The sequence below is a fragment of the Acytostelium subglobosum genome (assembly GCF_000787575.1).
Source record: "Acytostelium subglobosum LB1 DNA, scaffold: scaffold15, whole genome shotgun sequence".
In the NCBI taxonomy this organism is placed as follows: domain Eukaryota; phylum Evosea; class Eumycetozoa; order Acytosteliales; family Acytosteliaceae; genus Acytostelium; species Acytostelium subglobosum.
This window is the reverse complement of record NW_012236518.1, coordinates 231,302-249,888: the sequence shown is the minus strand read 5'-3', so window position 1 is coordinate 249,888 and position 18,587 is coordinate 231,302. Positions and strand designations below refer to the sequence as shown.

The window sequence follows — 18,587 nt, the reverse complement described above, 5'->3', positions numbered from 1 at the left end:
AATACTGCACTTCCTCAATTCATAGTTTTGTGATCTACACCGCTTCATTCAATAGTTTTCAGACAGCAACAGGTATGTCAGTCAGCCCAACCAATAGCCCAACCAAGCGCTTGCAGACCTTGAAGGATTTGCTTGAAAAGAAGCTCATAAATCAAACGCAATTCGACGAAGCCCAGAAGAAGATTCTCGATGAACTAACCAATCCTCCCCAAGCACGTAAGTACAAACAACATCAGGCCAATGTCCTCATCAACATTAACACCTCTCAAGTTTACAATATAGGACAAACAGGTACAACTGGACCTCACTCAATTCTTCCAAATGGATACTTCACTGGACAAACTGGACCTTATTTATGTAAGTCACACATTTCATTGTTGATCTTACATTCATTCTCATACTCTATCCAATCATCAGCCGCAGTAGAGACTGAGAACTTGTCATTTTGGGTTGCACTCCAGACGTGTGTTGTTGATCCAAAATCAAAGGTTCTCACACTCCCGAGTGATCTGCATTTCTTGGGCAATCCTTCCAAGAGATCATCCCTCTATGTGAGAGATTGCTATGAGGAAATAAAGAGTTTGATCTTTGCCCAATTTGATCGATACGAAGGCATAAACATAACCAACGCGACACACAGCTCCGCCTCTGCGCCACCACAACAACCATTTTACAGCTCGTACGTTGTGATTGGCAACCCCGGCATTGGAAAGTCATGCTTCCTCTACTACCTGATGGCGGAGATCGCAAAGAAGAAGGAAACAATGGTCATCCACTCCATTCATTCAAACGATGAACATTCCTACTATCTATACGGCTACGATTTGAATGGTTCTCCTATTCTCAAGCACGGTCCCAAGGCACTGGTTGTCCCCTACCTGACCAAGAAGTCTACATACTTTTTGGTCGACAGCAAGAAGGAGTCCAATGTCGCCGCCAAGACCATCATTGTATCTTCACCCGATCCAACCCAGTATAAGGAATTCCTCAAGAACGATCGCACCGCTCGCATGTATATGCCCCCATGGGAGAAGGATGAAGTCGACCATGTCAGACCCCTATTGTATCCTCAGGTGACTCAGGTACTTACCCATATTAATGGATATTATGTTTATGCACATACTAATCGATCTTCTTTAGGCAACCCTCGACGATCTCTGGTCAAAGTGGGGAGGTATTCCACGATTCATCTTGGAGAAGGCTGATAATCCAGCTTTCCAACACTCTCTTGAGCAGGTTATTCCTACACTTAACCTTGACGATTGCTTGAAGTGTATCGGCGAAGAAGACCCACAAGCACCAGGCAGCCACAAGATTATTCAAATCATCCCAATCGACGTCGTTGGCATTCCAAAATATGGTGCCATGGAGTTACGATTCTCATCCAAGTACGTTGCCAATGTCGCAGTTCAAGCGATCGAGGCCAATAACATGCAACAAGTCATTGCAAACCTGGCAGTGCCGAGGTTCCTTCACTCTCCACTTGGTGGATCATTCCTTGAGGCAGCAGTGCATCGAAAGTTGAAACAACATGGAGGGACTTTCCAAAGAAGAGCTCTCAAGACCAACATTATGGACACCATTACCTTCCCCAAACCATCATCATCATTGGTTATCAAGTCTATCTCTGATATTGGACCAGCTCTTGGCAATGTTTATCTTGTCCCAAGCTTCTCCAACTTTCCAGCCATCGACAGCTTGATCAAACCGAATCAGTTGTTTCAAGTAACAGTTTCGCCAGATCATCCACCTCTGATGAAGGAGCTGTCCAGCATTGTCGATCAACTTGGAGGAACTGTGGCAAACGTGGAACTATATTTCGTTCTTCCCCCTGATCAGTTTTATACCTTCAAGGAACAACATTATCTCACATCTACAAAGAGCAAAGCCGTCAAATTGACAGCTCAGGTCAAGAAGATCTCCCAATATGCCTTGCTCTTTGATTTGAAATAACAGTAATTTTAGTAATTGAATAAAATTAATATTTAATTAGAAGTTATCTATGTTATGTATCTTGCCACCCATGTATATCGGTATGGTGTTGGCTGGAGTGGCAGGTACCTTGACGCCCAACCATCGTCCACGCCACCAGAGTACACCCATGGCAACGGCCGCGGCAAACATTGGCACACCAATACCAAGTCCCACACCGATGCCAATGGCAGCATCATCAGCTGGCGTGACAAATCCGAACTGGCCCTCGTTGGTGCTGTCTGGGTTGACTGTCTTGCCAGTTCCAGTCGGGTGCGATGTGGCTATCGCACATCCAGGAGGACGCTGCACTGTGAAGTTCTTGTATTGGGACACGCAGCCATATTGATCTGTGATGTTGATCAAGTAGACGCCATCAATCCAGTACGATACATTGAGTGCGGGTCCAGTGGCATTGGCGTATTGTCCGACAAACAGGTACGATGTGCCGTTGATTGGCGAGCCGCCATGTGCGTAGACCAGCTGGTCCTCCTTGCCATCCTCTGTGCACTCTGGTGTCACCAATGTTGTGTTGAGCTGGATCATTGATGGCTGGTCGATAAAGATGTACTTGGTGGCCTTCTTGCAGACGCCCCCATCACGGCTGCTCACTACACACTCCAAGGAGTAGTTTCCAGGTGGTAGATTGCGGTAACGGTTGTATCCATTTGCCAATAGATAGGCATGGTACACAATACCAGTCTGATGTGTCAACCTATAATCCAATCCCTTTATATACTCAATCTCCATCGATGAGTTATATCCATAACATAAAGGTGGTGCGGTAATATTATAGTTGGGGAATCTAAACTCTGTTTGATTGATTATGTTAGTATATGAATGATTGATGGACGGGATGGATACATACTGGGTGGCTGTGGCACAATGATGTTGGTGTAGGATGGACATTTGAGAGTGAGGTTACTCTGTGATACTATCAGTGTGTAGAACTGAGTGTTTGATCCAACAAGGTCTATGAATGTTCCATTCACAATTGCTTTGGGTGATGGCGGTAACAACTGATATGTATACTCTGCCGGATTATAATTGGTAATAGTGATACTACCATCTGACTTGTTGAAACAGCTTCCACCATCAGCTTCATAAAGTGGTTTATGTGGCACTATTTGGAAATATGTTAGTTTGATTGATTGAGTGTCATTCATTGATCATGGAGATACATACATCCTTCAACTACATTCTCAAACTTGGTGTAGGTACACTTGAAGCCATACTCGTCGGTCGTGTTGATCTTGACTGTGTAGTTCTTGGACTTGAGGAAATCAAAGTACCCAATAGTTGAGTTCCTCGTGAAGTTCCCATCTGCTATCACATAAGTATAGTTGATCGATGGATCCTTTGGCAATGAGAAGTTGAGTGCACCCATTGAGTTACCCTGGCATGTGTTTTGAATGTTCACAAATGTTGGATCTAATATGATTGATTGAAGGTGAGTGAGTGAGTGGAATGGTTTCATGTTTGATTGATTGATTTGAGGTACATACCATTTGGTGGAACAACGTCCAAGGTCTTGAAGTCAGAGATATCAATCTCTTTGGCGGTGATCTGGACGGTGTAGTGACCACTGGTAAGATTGAATCTTGATGAGTTGGTGTTGTTGGTATCGGCCCATGAGAAGTTATAACGGTCAACACTTCCCTTGATCACAATCTGTCCATTTGTAGAGTTTATACATGGTCTACTAACTTGGAACTCCAATCCAGGCACAATCTTCAAGAAACTATTTCCACCAACCTTTGGCAATGAGTACTACATCATCGAGATCAGTCGAGTTAGTGATTGAACGATTGTATGATTGATTGAATGAGTGATACATACAACATCCAAACCATTTTGAACGAATGGTCCACAGAAGGAGTCACCGTCGTTCTTGACAAGGTAGTCACGGGCTTGAGAGGTGGGCACCTTGAAGATACGGAAGCCGTCGGGGTAGCTTACGGACACTTTATCTGGAACACCAAATTGTGATATGTAACAGGCACTTCCAATGTTGACCCAACTGACATTCTTGAGCACGCTCAAGTTATCTGGATAGACATACTGTGTCAACACCTGTGATGTCTTTTGATAAACATACAGTGAACGTCCTTGCTTAGCCAGTGGATCAGAAATAACCTGTGACACATCACTCACAAATGTCTTGGCCTTTCCAGTTGTGGCGACTAAGTATGGAGGGTAAATGGTTAGTGATTGATCGAGTGATTGTGTATCCAAGTGAGTACATACAGTTACCACAGTCTGGATCGTGCGTGAGGACGTCGAGGACATTGTCATAGGTGTACCAGATGTACTTGTCATCGATGGAGATGGTTGTACACTTCTTGTTCTTGTTGTAGGTCTTGAAGTATACTGTACCAGTGTCAGTGTTGAATGTTGATATCTTACATGACACAGTACCATCCTTATTAACCAAGTTGGACAACATCACAATACACTTTCCAAAGGCGCTTGCCACTAATGATTGAATGAGTGAGTGAGTCTGATGATCATGTGATCATTCAAATGATCAATGTGTACTTACTAGATACATTGAAGGCTGTTGTGGACTTGGCATTGCCTGTTAGGGTGCAGTAGGTCTTGGCCTTGCAGTTGGAGACGGCATCACGGTCTTGGATTTGACTGATGACGTAGGGCGTCGAGGTATTGCCCTTGACAGTGTTGACGATTGTTGCAATTGGGAATGTCGTTGGTATGACATTGGTGTTCAATGCTTGTTTAGATGGTGTTGGTGTTGCCGACGATGTATCATTGCTCGATGATGTATGATTACCTGGTGGGACAGTGCTGTTGCTGTTGCCGCTTGGTGAAGATGATGATGGTGATGAAGATGTTGTAGTGCCAGTTGTTGGTGGAGTTGATGATGATGGAGATGGTGATGGAGTTGGTGCTGGCTGGGATGATGCAGAAATGATCGGCGAGTTTGAACTTTGTGGTTGATTGGGATCAATGGCCTCGGGTGGAGGTGTCAGTGTTTGTGATGATGATGGCGCTGGAGTGGCCGATGGTGGAGGTGATGGAGTTGACGGTGGAGTGGTCGATGGTGGAGGTGTCGATGGTGGCGCCGAACTTGATCCAATCGGTGCTGGTGTAGAAGGTTCAGGAGTTGTAGGCTCGGGAGTAGTTGGCTCAGGAGTAGTCGGCTCAGGAGTAGTCGGTGGAGGTGTCGATGGCGGTGTCGTCGTAGGAGGTGGAGCTGACGATGATGCTGAGGGTGGTGGTGCACTCGATGAAGCCTGATCAGTCGGTGGTATTATAATCGAACTACCTGCATTTTGATGTGCTACATATCATGTTTCATTCATTGATTGATCACAGGTTGTGTGTGTTTGAGTGTGGGAATGAATGTTAATTTATGGGATTGAACGATCTGACTAAATAATTAATACTTACCAACTATATAATGATTAAATAGTATACTGAATGTAATTAATAAATATAATATTTGTTTGGATTGCCTCATTCTTGATTGATTGTTATATAATTATTATCGTTTCCAATTTAATTGACTGATTGATTGGATTAATAGTTTGGATGATGGTTGAAGATGGATTGAAATTTGATTGAATAAATAATATATATATAAGAATATATTTAAAATATAATATAATTAATAAGTTATTGTATGTTTAGATAGATTTACAAGTCATGGAAGTTGATGTTAGTAGAGTCGAAGTAACAAATGAACCAAACTGGCCAAACAACCTCTGGACTAAGTACTAAACTAACTTTAAGTAATAATAAATAAACACAACAACAACAACACCCTACTACTTAGAGTGAGTGGCGTGGAGTTGAGGTGTGGAGGTGATTGGGCTGAGGAGGAAGCGGATGGATGGATACTTAACTCTCTTAAAAGAGAAGGAATGAATGAATGAAACAAGGAATATATGGACAGGGATAGGGATAAGGGAGATAGAGAGAGGTAGAATAATCATGAGTGATGTAGAGTGAGAGAATACACTCTCTCCCTCTGGACAAAGATGGTGCGGCGTCCCGGTGGTGGCAGATGGCGGAACACATCACATCCTCTCCACCTTCTATCTCCTCTTCCTCAAGTCGACCTACTGGCGAGTAGATTGATTGATTGATTGATTGATTGATTGATTTGATTGATTTGATTGATTCACACTCTCACACCCACCTCTGACCTGACTGACTGACATGTCCAAGTCTGATGACAGCATGACATATGCAGCCAGGCCGGCAGTAATAAAGAGGGTGGTGCCAGAGTGGACATCATCTTGTGTGAGCTGGTGTGAGTGTGTAGATGTGGACTGTGATTGTGGGTGGACGGACATTGACCATTTAAGGTCACCATTGGGGAGTGTGTTCAGTGATGAGCTGTTATTGCCAATGTTTGTCTGAGACACTCGCGTGTTTGAGTGTCATCACTTGTATTGAAGTTATAGTGATGAGAAGAGTTATGTTGTGTTATGTGTTTGTTGTGTTGTGTTGAGTGATGACGACCAAATGACATTTAAGGAATGATGATCTGTAGTCGTGTGTGTCGTTGTCCACAGCATCACCACAACACACATCACCTCTATCCATCCACCACCACCTCACACACACACACTCACTACTACAACTTCACTCACCCATCACATCAATCAATCAATCAAACACACTAACCCACTTCACTCTCTCAATACATCACTAACCTATTTCCCTACATCCCTCCATCAACTCATCCATCCATCCAAACCATCGTCCAAACAACACAATGATTTAGTAGTAGAGTGGAACAAACATTATAATTCATGTTGTTGTTGTTGATGTTGTTATTGTTATTATCTGTTTGGACATACATGTACATACATACATTCATACAATAAATCCAATCAAATGTGTAGGTGTAGTTGTAGGTAGGTTGGTCGAATGAAGAGTGAAGGGAAGAGGATGAAGAACGAACAATGACCACCTTTAAGTTTGGATCAGGTTGATGATCTACCATTCCTCACTCCACACCCTCCATGGATGTCAATGCCATACCTTAACATCCCAACCAATCAATCCAGTCAGTCCTTGAACCCAACGAGTTGACGGTGCTCACCGTACCCATTACAATTACAAAGAATCCAAACAATCAACATCAACAACAATAACAATAACACGACACTATTGCCACTGTTGCCACTCACTACTACTGTTGGCTGTTGTCTGTTGTCTGTTGTTGTTGCAACTGTTGCGTTTACTTAAGTTAACTTTACATTACATTACTTTAACAAGAAGCAAGTAATGATGCCTCCCGCAAACAGTGACGCCACTGTAATCAATGATCCAACTACATTGATTGTAAAAGGAAAGGAAAGCGTCATAAGTTAGTTAAATAATCCATTCCATTGGATTGAGAATTAGAGACAAATGATTATTATGATTATACATACTCTCCAACTTGGCCATACCAGTTAGTCCATGTCCACTGGTGCATCCATTGGCCATTCTAGCGCCAAACAAAAGAATTGCACCTCCAGCAACATAGTAGAGTGGTGAGTGTGCCATTGCACTGTCAGCAGCAGACACCAATGCTGTCCTGGACGACAGGTACGCTCCAAGGACGATACCAGCGTTGAGTGCAGGTCCCGAGAATTTCTTGGCGTCCTGGGTGAACTTCTTGAAGTAACCGGTAATCGAATCGGATGAGGGAAGCAGTCCACAGAGTCTTGAGGACACGGTGCAGTAGGCTGAGCTCGTGCCTAGTCCAGAGCCAGTGAGTAGATGGGATGGCAGTTGTAGCAGGCCAATGACAAGACCAGCGACATAGGGCGACCATGGGGTGACGAGGGTTCCAAAGGTTGGCGCGGACATTGACACACCGCTGTCAATTTGCCATGGGACAAAGCGCTCCAGCACGACCAAGAAGGCCATGAGTATGCCAGCGAATGGCAGTGTTACTTTATAGAATGGCACGTTGAGTCCCTTGTGCAGGAACTGCTCGTCGCTTTCCTTTGACAGTGCCTTCTCCACCTTGCTGTTCACGTAGCCATAGAGCACGGCACCAGCAAGGCCACCCAGAAGCGTGAAGTATGAGCTGGTGAGGCCGGCGCCAACCTGTGCCAGTACGGTGCCTGGACATGAGCCAGTGAGATAGATGCCTGCGCCCATTATCAGACCACCAAACAGGTTACGTCGCCACATCACAGGCAGACTGGTCAGTGTGAATGTCTTGTTGCGGCTGAGCACGGTGATTGACAGTGAGCTTGTGAGTGCGGCCGTCATGAACATCTTGAGCATGGTAAAGTTGGAAAAGTCCATCTGGGCCTGGATGATGCGGGGCAGGTACACGCCAGACCTCTGCAGGGCGTAGCCAAACACAGAGCCAACTGCGGCACCTGCCACTGATGACTTTATCATCGTCATTGTGTCTACTCCACCAACACTCTTTACATTATTCTTTGATGCTGCCACTGACATCTTATGTTATGTATATATGTATGTTATGTTATGTTATTTGATTGAACCAATTTATCTTATGTGATGATGAAAAGGTGGACCTCAATGGTCCTTTTGAAGGACTCGTTTTTGTGGTGGACCTCAAGATGCAAAAAATCTCTTTTGGGACTTGGTCCACGCCATTACCAGATTAGATCAATGAATGGAATGAGCTGGATTATGATTCTTCTTACACCTTTTTATGATGTGTAGTATCTAAACGTTTATAGATACTTGTTTTATGTTTATACATGTATTGGGGTCGGTTGTCTAACTGATTGATTGATTGATAGATTGTGCATGCGTGCGTGTGCTCTTTGTCCAGCCAGACACGAACACATGCGCCATTCATTGCATTGTACTGCCAACAGTAAGGTAGGTGGAGTAGTGCGCGAGCGACCCTGGGTATATAGCCATTATGCTTAATAGGGGTATGGGGCGGGAGTGTGATGGACATACCACTCACAGAACTCTCTCTCATCGACTGATCCAGAGTAGTTGGTGTCAATCTGACAGAACAGGAATCTAGACTGACCCTTGCCCAGGTAGTAGCCAAGATGTAGAAGTGCCTAATCATTCATTCATTAGATCAATTGATCATTCGAGGGTATTAGTACGCATGTATGATGTATAATCTAGTTGATTGACTTACCCTCTTGAACTCCTTCTTGCTTAGTCTACCCGACCAGTTGGTATCAAACATACGGAAGGCAGCTGAAGCCTGCATCATACGCTCGGCCAATTGAGGTGGGATGCCAACGGGCAAGATGAATTGGTTGGTTCTCATGTATGGGTCGGGGTAGGAGTAGGTAGGACGTGTGTATCCGTACTGGGTCCATGGTGCAGCTTGACCATAACCTGGTGGTGCTGGGGGGCAGATTGCCACGCCTGGTGGTGGTGGCATTCCAGCGTAAGGTTGCTGTGGCATGTAGCCTGGTGGACCTCCTGGTGGGTAGCCTCCTGGATAACCGTATGACATTATTATTTGTTAGTTAGTTTTAAAGAGATAAAAGTAATTAATATATATCTATGTTCATTCAAACAGTTTGAATGAATGAGTTGGGTAGGGCTGGGACAGTAAGGTAAGTGTCAGGTCAGTTCACTTGGAGGACTGAACTGAACTGAAGTGGACTGAACAAGGTTGTCAAACAAGGCTGAAGGCCTCAGCCCCACAAACAACCTCTGAATTATCTTTGAAGGGGCTTCATTCATTTGACGCCCAAAATGGTGCCTTGTGGTCCTCGGTGCAAATGAAAGGGTGTATGTGATGACGACAACGATCTCATTGTTTGCAATCTAATAGAATAGTAATAATAAATGATAACATATATATGAGTCATGGACCAAGCTAGAAGGTAATGACGGTCGGAAGGTCGGACATGGTTATCTCCAAGTTCGACAAATTATTACACTTTGATCATTGTATGACCAGACCTGGATTGATTGATTGATTGAATGAACGAATGAATGTTCTGGCAAAGATGATGGATGGAGTTGGATTTAAATGATTCAGGTGGACATCTAATTTATTCAAATAAACAATGGTTTAGACGATGGTACCTATAATGATTGATTGAATGATTGAATGAATGATTGAATGATTAGTTATTACACTTTGAATGAATGATTGTCGTTATTTGATAACACTTACCAGCGTTGGTGGCAACCTTTGGCCAAAGGTCGGAGCACTCCTTGGCAACTGGTCCAAGAATGTTACCCTTAACCTCACCCTTTGGGTTGCAGGTGACACCGGCGTTATCCTCAAAGTAGAGGACGGTGCCGTCCTTGCGTCTCCATTGCTTTCTCTGACGAACGACCAAACCAGTGCAGACCTTCTTTCTGAGCTCTGGCTTTCCCTTCTTGACGGTGGCCATGACCATGTCTCCGACGCCGGCGGCTGGGAGTCTGTTCAAACGACCCTTGATGCCCTTGACGGCGATGACGTACAAGTTCTTGGCACCAGAGTTATCAGCACTGTTCATGACAGCACCGACTGGGAGACCAAGGGCGACTCTGTAGTTGCTTCCAATAGCTTGTGCTATAATGTCGTAATATCAAAGAAAACGTATTAATCTATCTGTTCTGAATATGTCTGTCGATGTCCATCGTCGATCCATCCAAGTTCCAATCCTATCCTATCCTTCGTTCGTGTATCCTGCATTCCAATCATCATTCATCATGTGATTGATTGACGTGATTGACTATCGATGGATTCGCCTATCTATCTTGTTCATCATCTCGATAACCTACGCTTGCTCATCTTGTTGTCCCTGAAACTATTATGTGGATAAAGAAGAAGAAGTCAATGTTTATTGGTGAGTATCCAATTCAAGGCATGCTGTGTGTCGTGGGAGTGAGTGCAAGTCGCCAGCTGGAAGGTGGGCGAGTGAGACAACCCTAGGGTTCTGTTTTGAAAAATCATTTTAATTCAATTTAAAGTTTGTTTGGGATACGTTATCCATCAAAACGTTACCCTCTTCACAAACAACAAAGTCAAGATACCCTCGCATTAATTAACTGCACTGACAACAAAGAGATAAATTACATACACATATATGTTCGATAGAAGTAATATATTAGATTAGGGACAGATCTTCATCTGAATCAATACCAACTATATCTTTGATGACACGCTCGATGCTTGGTCGTTCTTGATCTAATTCGTTGTTGTGGTCATTGTCATTGTCATCATCGTCATTGTCTTGGATATTGTATGGTATTATTAATGGTCGTCTTTGAATGGAATCTTCATCATCGTCATCATCACTGCATTCACTATCATCATATTCACCACGATCGATAAGTGATGCACTCTCATCACTTCTCTCTGATGATCCATACAACTTGATCGCAGTGACCATCGACAACAAGAACAACACTCCAATGCCAATGAACAGAGTCGATAAAAGAGATGATGCATTACTATTTGATTGAATGAATGAACGAATTAGTAAGTATGTATGAGCGAGTGAACGGATGGTATACATACAGTATCTCAATGCAAACAATGTTCTGGATTGAGAGATAGGCTATGGATGTAATATTGCAGTTGAGGATGTCTTTGGAGTCAATGGTCAAGTTCTTGAGCTCTGCGATCTTGAATTGAAGCTGGTCAATGGTATCATTGGGATAGTGATGTCTGATTGCATAGTTGAGCTTGGTCTCCTCGTCACGGATTGCACTGGCAAGCATGTCATCGACGAATTGGAAACTGGTCGAGTCATTGCATGTTAGGAAGAAGTTAACATATGGTTGGACATCCTCTGGAACATTCTCTTGAACGATCGTCTGTAGTTGTGGACATATATCGCTGATGACCACACCCATTGGTACATGGGCCGCTGGCACGACCCATAGGACGGTGCTCAATATCACACCGAACGTGACAAAGATGATCATAACCGTTCGGCTCCTAAACAGCACGGCCAGGAGTCCGAGCGCGACCGCTGCCAACAGTGCCATGATGGACGAGCCGACAAAGTCATATCTGATCTGTTCATAGTGATGAATGTACTCTTGCGATTTGTTTGTCCACTCCAATACATCTTGTGTCATGGATATCACCTGGAATGCATCATAAGGTAGATGATGATAGATGGATAGCTTCACTGCCTCATCCACCACTCTCGACTCGATATTTGATCGATCCTGGATATTGGCCTGTAGATTATCAATTGAAACATTGATGGCATTGTCCAAATCATAGTTGGTAAACATTCCAACAAGTAAGAAACAACTAAAAAAAGTATGTTAGGAATAGTTCCAGAGGATTGATCAAACATATATTGTACCTACAATATGATTAGAAGGAATACTATTGTCATCACGGACCAACAATGATCCTTCCACTTTGGCAATGATTTGGTCTTGTACATTTGGTAATGCATCTTTGACTTTGGTCTGATACAAATACAATATATAATCATTCCAATTGATGTAAATACAATTGTCAATACTGCCAATAATGATACCAAAGCGAATGGTGCACCAGTGAGTAGTACAGACTACATAATAATAAATATATTAATAATGATGATTCCTTTGGAATAGGCTCTGATCAAACATACCTCTACATAACTGGAATTATTTGGATTGAATGTGTTGTTGATTGATCTAGCGTAGATATCGTATCTTGGTAGTTTGTTATAGAATGATCCGGCATATTCACTCATCTTTTCCGAAGACACCGATTTAATAAATGGATTCGATCCATAAAGTGTGAAGTTATTAATATTGGCAAACATTCCAGTATTATTATAATCTAATAAATCATTATTATTATTATTATTGTTATATATTTCTGCTTGGACTAATAATGATGATGTACCATGTTTACTTGGTATACCTAATAATAATATTATAGAATATAATAATATCCAACTACTCCGAAGAAATGGAGGACTATATTTACAATATCTAAACATTATTATTATTCTAAAAGTCTTTTGAGAAATATTATTATTCTTGTAGTATGATGATGTAGTAGTAGCAGTAGTAGTCGTAGTAGTAGAGGTTGTAGTAGTAGTAGTAGTAGTAGTTAATGTATTAGATTGTGAATGTGGATTGGATCACTTCAATAATAGATTACATGTGATCAACTGAGGATGAATCAAAGAGAAGGAGTCACACCTTCACTAACTCACACTCTCTCTCTCACTCATTCAAACACCCTTAACAAACACCAACTCACTCATTCTCTCACTCATTCACACATATATTTATATACGTGTGTTTGGAAGTTGCCGACCACCACGACCACACTCCTGTAGTGATTGATCATTATCAACTACTTGGCTCCATATGAGTTGTTGTTGAACTGAACAGACTGAACTGAACGAACTATCATACCTACCAAACGAGATGTTTGGTCACACTTTCAATTTCAAACATCATAGTTAATATTTAATGAGAGTTGAACAGGAGTCAAATGGAGTGATACAGAGATAAATAATGATGACCTATTTACAAATACATTTTCTTACTTTCCGGTTAACTCCAACAACAAATTATTTAATATATATTATAATATTATTATTATTAAAATAATATGTTCTTGAGTTTTCCTCAATCCTAATAATAATGATGTTCAATTTATTTAAATGTGATTAATCTAAAATTAAAGGATAAACAATCAATCACTTTTAATCCATTAAACAATTATTATTATATGATATGATATGATACACATTCCTTGAATATGGATCACTCACACTCGTTCGTCATCTCTTATTATTATGTGTTTGTTCCCACAACCTTTACTTTCTTCAACGACCTTATGGGTTGGGTCGATTTACATTGGCATCATTTATTGCAAACACATAGGGGTTTGTTGTATAACTCTGGTCTTTAGCATAGTCTTCCATCCAACATGTTTAATAAAAAAGTCGAGTGATGCATGTTCCCACCCCAAAAAAACAAACACACAAGCACATCTTCGTTGATGTTGACTTAGGTCTTGCAAAACGCATCGTGGTCTGAAAGTCCATGGAAGCGATTGGGCTCACTCATTATCCATCGCCACATCTATCTCCACTCGAGTGCACCATATGGGTATGACTGACAACCTCCCACAACTCCACCAACCCTTCACTCATTCACACCGAATCGACATAACAATACAGAAACGATCGCTGCTCTTCTCACTTCATAACCATTTGCACCAGAGCAAAACACAGCCTGAGGCTTCTGCGCAGATTGTTTGTCCACCCCCAACACAACTCTTCCTCACACTCTTCCTTCCTCTTATCACCTGAACTGCACCAGTCAAATCATTTGACATCTCTCTCTTAATAATTATTTCTTTAAACATTATCTCTATATCTCTATTCATTATATATATGTGTGTATATATAAATAGCCTTTTTAGATATTCTTACATACTTTGCACTTGGCTCATTTAATTGCTTACTACTTACTTTGCTCGCAACTTTCTTGCAGCTCACAACCGAACTATCCGTTGATACTTCCTTCCTTCGAGCCTCGCGTAAGGATCACCCCCACCCACACACACTCGCCAATGCTCAAACACACACAGCTCATCTTTGCTTCCCGATGCCGTCTTTGGACAAGTACACGCGATTCTCATTGGCGGCCCAAGAGGCTAAGGTGGGCTTTGAAGCAGAATAGTTTGTTTCAAAAGCCTGGAGATCACAAACATATCCTCTCAAGATACTACTCACTTAACTTCATTCATTCATTCATTCATTCATTCATTCATTCGATCTTTATCATAACATTAGTTACTAACATTCATTCTTTCATTCAATCATTCATATATATATTTACACATAATCATTATCAATATACCAATAATTGACACATTCATTCATTTATTCATTCACCATCAAACACACACACACACACAACACAGTAATAATCCAATCAACGACACACGTCGACGACTCGGTCATTCGCACACTCACTCATTCACTCACCACACACCATCAATCAATCGCGAATAATTCGATTGCTTGCTTCCCTTCCTTACAAACAATACCTACCTATACCTATAATATATACATATATACATATATAATACATAGTTTATACATATAATATAATATATACAACAAACAGATAATAGTAATTAATTATGGTATACGGACCATTGGAATCAGATGTATCACTGTTCCTCGTGCAGGCACTGTTGATCATCATCTTGGCCAGATTCATGGCCTGGCTGTTTGCCAAGATCCAACAGCCACCAGTGATAGCAGAGATTATAGCAGGTATATTACTGGGGCCGACGGCGCTGGGGAAAATCCCGCACTTCTCCAGCACGCTGTTCCCCCCGACGTCGGTGCGCATCCTGAGCGCCTTTGCCCAGGTCGGTCTGATGTTCTTCATGTTTATCATTGGACTGGAGCTGGACCCCAAGCTGTTCCGCTCGCAGATTAAGCGCGCAGTCATGATCAGTGGCGCTAGCATTGTGCTGCCCTTTGGACTGGGCCTTGTGGCATCACTCTATTTGGCGCATCTCCAGGAGACTGCCTGGTCCTACTCACTCGGCATCTTTGTTGGTGTCGCCCTCTGTATCACAGCCTTCCCAGTGTTGGCCAGAATCCTTGCAACCAAGAAGTTGCTCTCGACCCCTGTAAGTACATTGCGTGAATCCATGTCGCGAGGACTGGACCATCACTCACTCTCTCACTCAACTCCTCAATCAATCAATCAATCAATCAAACATGGAACATCACTACTTCTAGATTGGTATCTTGACAATAGCATGCGCAGCAATCAATGATATTTGTGGATGGGTACTGCTGGGATTGTCAGTCAGTTTGGCAGGAAGCTCAAATTCATTGGCTACATTATGGACATTACTTGGCGCCATTGGATTCGTCGCAGTCATGTTGTTGCTGGTGCGACCAATCTTGCATAAGCTCATTGGATACGTGTGGCACGTCGACCCCCACGCAGCATCCAATGGCCATCCACCATCACCCTCACACGTGGTCATGAGTGGCGTGGTCGTGCTCCTGTTCGCCTCGTCATGGGCCACAGAGGTCATTGGCATTCACGCAATGTTTGGTGCATTCACACTGGGCGCCATCACGCCCAAGACAGGCGGCTTCAATCAAGCCATCACAGAAAAGATCGAGGACCTCATCTTGGTCTTCTTGCTGCCAATCTACTTTGTCATCTCTGGACTGAGGACCGACCTCACCAAGCTCAACTCGGGCGATGCCTGGTTGGGCGTGCTGCTCATTATCTCGTGCGCTTGCTTTGGCAAGGTCGTGGGCTCGGGCACCGTGGCCTTGTTCACCGGTAGCAACAAGCGTGACGCGCTGTCCATTGGCATCCTGATGAACACGCGTGGACTTGTTGAGCTGATCGTGCTCAACCTCGGCCTGGACTTTGGTATCATCAATCAAAAGGTATTTGGCATCCTCGTGCTGATGGCCGTATTCACGACCGTCACGACCAGTCCGCTCATCTCGCTCGTGATGAAGAAGGAGAAACAAAAGGCCAACGACGAGTACACGGTCGTGCTCTGCACGCCTTCGATCAATATCGGATCGGCCATGGTCGACCTGGGCTTCACAATTGGCAACAACAAGACTGCCAAGCCCACCACGGTGGCACCACTGCGTCGCAAGAAGTACAAGAAGCTGTACATGTTGTCCATCTCCGAGGTCAACGACCGTCCATCCGATTTCATCAGCCAGATTCGTCGCGATGTCTCTCGCTCCACCTACAGCCATCTGATCCAGCAGGGTGCGCTCATGCGCCTCAAGCTGTCCTTCCACTCGATCGTCTCGGACAATGACCATCTGTCCAAGGAGATCATCAACTTCACACACAACAAGGACGCCAACCTGCTGATCGTCGGTGAGGACACCAACAACATGATCCACGGCCGCGGTGGCATGATCAACCCCGACGTCCAGTGGTCCATCTTCAAGAACTCCACATCACACGTTGGTATCTTCACCGATCGCTCCGGCTTCAAGTCGGTGCCACATCGTTTCCGTCGCATCATGCTGGCGTACCTCGGCGGCAAGAACCCCAACGATGCCGAGGCCCTTGAGTTGGTCAACCGCATGTCCGAGACAGAGAATGTCACCATCACCGTGGTGGTCTTTGACAACCTGTTGTACAGACAACACAAGAAACAACAGGCACAGGAGTACAAGGACAGCAAGGACCACAAGGAGGAGATAGAACTCGATGATGGCGTGGTCACCAAACCCACTGTAGGCTTCAAGGAGGACTCAACAGACCTGGATCACACGATTGAGTTGGTGGACGAGGACCACTCACACTTGCACGACGTGCTCAATGGCAAGAACAAGGACAGGTTCAGCGTGATCTACAAGACAGCCAATCACAGACAGCGCGACTTGCTGGAGCTGGCCGTGCAGTACGACCTGTTGGTCGTGCCCTACGAGGAGAAGAAGGTCGCGTCGCTGAGCTCGTCAATGTTCAACGTGCCGGGCATCCAGAGCATGATGAAGCGCTCCCTGTCCCTGGTCCACCTGTCGGGCTCGAGGAAGCACGAGGTTCAGCAGTCACATCATCAACATTTGAGCGAGATGGAGGCGATCGAGGGTGCCGAAGCCGCAGGAAACATCGACTCACAGGCCCATGCCGTGGGCGGCACGCAGCCCGACCATCCATCGATCGTTCAAACCGACTCTGATGAGTCGCAGTCCAATTCGCCGCAGTCCAGTGGCGGCAGTCACCTCAAGGATGGCACGGTGTTGGAGCGACAGATGTCAGCCGACGAACTGGAGTTTGTTGGCGATCGTCCTTTGAATGAATCCAGCGACTATGAGCCATTCTGGAACCGTTGTCCAATCTCCACTTTGGTCATCTATCACAAGGACACCATACCACTGCATCCAAAGGATTCCGACACCGAGTCCGACACTGTCATCCAAGTTGACATTCCACCAACACAAGAGCCTCAACATTATCTTCCTCAGATGGAGGAGGAAGTTGTACAAAACATTGATACTACCAACTCTAACAACAACAACAACAACAACTCTAACAATATCAATCCAACAACAACAAACAATGATATAGAACTTGGAGTTGTGTTGGACAAGGATCAACAACATCACAAGACATCATAAATCAGACTTGTATTATTAATACTTTTATAATCAAAGATTTATTGATCGAAATCATTATTGGTCATCCAGGATTAAAGTTTGGAGATTCTGATTTAGAGAAGTCTTCTCTGTCTTGGTTTTCTAGTTTTGGTGTTAACCAAGACAAAGGTTTAACCTAAAATTTCTGGTATTAATCAAATAACAACATGATTATGATCAGAAAAAATTAATTGACTGGATGAATGATGATGATTATGAGGATGATGATTGAGGAGCTTGAGAAGTAAGTAGTGAGTTCTGCACCACATGTATCATTACAAACAAAAATAAAATAACCCAATTAATTGGTTACATTAAAAAATATTATTAATTATTTATTTGAAAATTATTCAATGATCAAAAAAGAGTCCAATCATTTGGAAGTATCCCTACTTCAATTTTGATGACCTACCTTCTGTTTGTTGTATGATTTGTTTGTGACCTTGTCCCACAAGGCTTCGGAGATTTTGATCGTGTCGCAAGCAATAGCAATGTTGACCAAATGATTTGGGAATGATAAAGTGTGAAGGGTGTTATCCTCAAAGTAAATAAGAGGATTGACGA

At 43.4% G+C, this 18,587-nt stretch overlaps 9 protein-coding genes across 9 annotated transcripts; 3 read left to right on the top strand and 6 right to left on the bottom strand.

Moving 5' to 3' along the window:
• Positions 1-74: 74 nt before the first annotated feature.
• SAMD00019534_074690 (hypothetical protein) lies at positions 75-1,953 on the top strand (the record flags this gene model as incomplete). The annotated part of the gene is made up of 4 exons (XM_012897166.1): positions 75-216; positions 283-357; positions 418-1,082; positions 1,141-1,953. 4 exons carry the CDS (start codon positions 75-77, stop codon positions 1,951-1,953), a joined length of 1,695 nt encoding a protein of 564 aa, XP_012752620.1.
• A 36-nt stretch (positions 1,954-1,989) lies between these two features.
• Positions 1,990-4,417, bottom strand: SAMD00019534_074680 (hypothetical protein; the record flags this gene model as incomplete). The annotated part of the gene is made up of 6 exons (XM_012897165.1): positions 1,990-2,783; positions 2,840-3,094; positions 3,157-3,402; positions 3,477-3,741; positions 3,811-4,154; positions 4,219-4,417. The coding sequence occupies 6 exons, from the start codon at positions 4,415-4,417 to the stop codon at positions 1,990-1,992; spliced, it is 2,103 nt and encodes a 700-aa protein (XP_012752619.1).
• Positions 4,418-4,938: 521 nt separating this feature from the next.
• SAMD00019534_074670 (hypothetical protein) lies at positions 4,939-5,229 on the top strand (the record flags this gene model as incomplete). Its single annotated transcript, XM_012897164.1, has 1 exon — positions 4,939-5,229. The coding sequence occupies one exon, from the start codon at positions 4,939-4,941 to the stop codon at positions 5,227-5,229; it is 291 nt and encodes a 96-aa protein (XP_012752618.1).
• An 827-nt stretch (positions 5,230-6,056) lies between these two features.
• SAMD00019534_074660 (hypothetical protein) lies at positions 6,057-6,290 on the bottom strand (the record flags this gene model as incomplete). Its single annotated transcript, XM_012897163.1, has 1 exon — positions 6,057-6,290. A coding segment is annotated over one exon (234 nt), but the record flags the coding sequence as incomplete, so codon positions are not given.
• Positions 6,291-7,208: 918 nt separating this feature from the next.
• Positions 7,209-8,406, bottom strand: SAMD00019534_074650 (hypothetical protein; the record flags this gene model as incomplete). Its single annotated transcript, XM_012897162.1, has 2 exons — positions 7,209-7,276; positions 7,380-8,406. 2 exons carry the CDS (start codon positions 8,404-8,406, stop codon positions 7,209-7,211), a joined length of 1,095 nt encoding a protein of 364 aa, XP_012752616.1.
• A 440-nt stretch (positions 8,407-8,846) lies between these two features.
• Positions 8,847-9,403, bottom strand: SAMD00019534_074640 (hypothetical protein; the record flags this gene model as incomplete). The annotated part of the gene is made up of 2 exons (XM_012897161.1): positions 8,847-8,993; positions 9,077-9,403. The coding sequence occupies 2 exons, from the start codon at positions 9,401-9,403 to the stop codon at positions 8,847-8,849; spliced, it is 474 nt and encodes a 157-aa protein (XP_012752615.1).
• Positions 9,404-9,973: 570 nt separating this feature from the next.
• SAMD00019534_074630 (hypothetical protein) lies at positions 9,974-10,684 on the bottom strand (the record flags this gene model as incomplete). The annotated part of the gene is made up of 3 exons (XM_012897160.1): positions 9,974-9,984; positions 10,076-10,462; positions 10,675-10,684. Coding segments are annotated over 3 exons (408 nt in total), but the record flags the coding sequence as incomplete, so codon positions are not given.
• A 728-nt stretch (positions 10,685-11,412) lies between these two features.
• SAMD00019534_074620 (hypothetical protein) lies at positions 11,413-12,725 on the bottom strand (the record flags this gene model as incomplete). The annotated part of the gene is made up of 3 exons (XM_012897159.1): positions 11,413-12,160; positions 12,298-12,428; positions 12,492-12,725. Coding segments are annotated over 3 exons (1,113 nt in total), but the record flags the coding sequence as incomplete, so codon positions are not given.
• Positions 12,726-15,010: 2,285 nt separating this feature from the next.
• Positions 15,011-17,999, top strand: SAMD00019534_074610 (hypothetical protein; the record flags this gene model as incomplete). Its single annotated transcript, XM_012897158.1, has 2 exons — positions 15,011-15,520; positions 15,864-17,999. Coding segments are annotated over 2 exons (2,646 nt in total), but the record flags the coding sequence as incomplete, so codon positions are not given.
• Between the last annotated feature and the right edge of the window lie 588 nt (positions 18,000-18,587).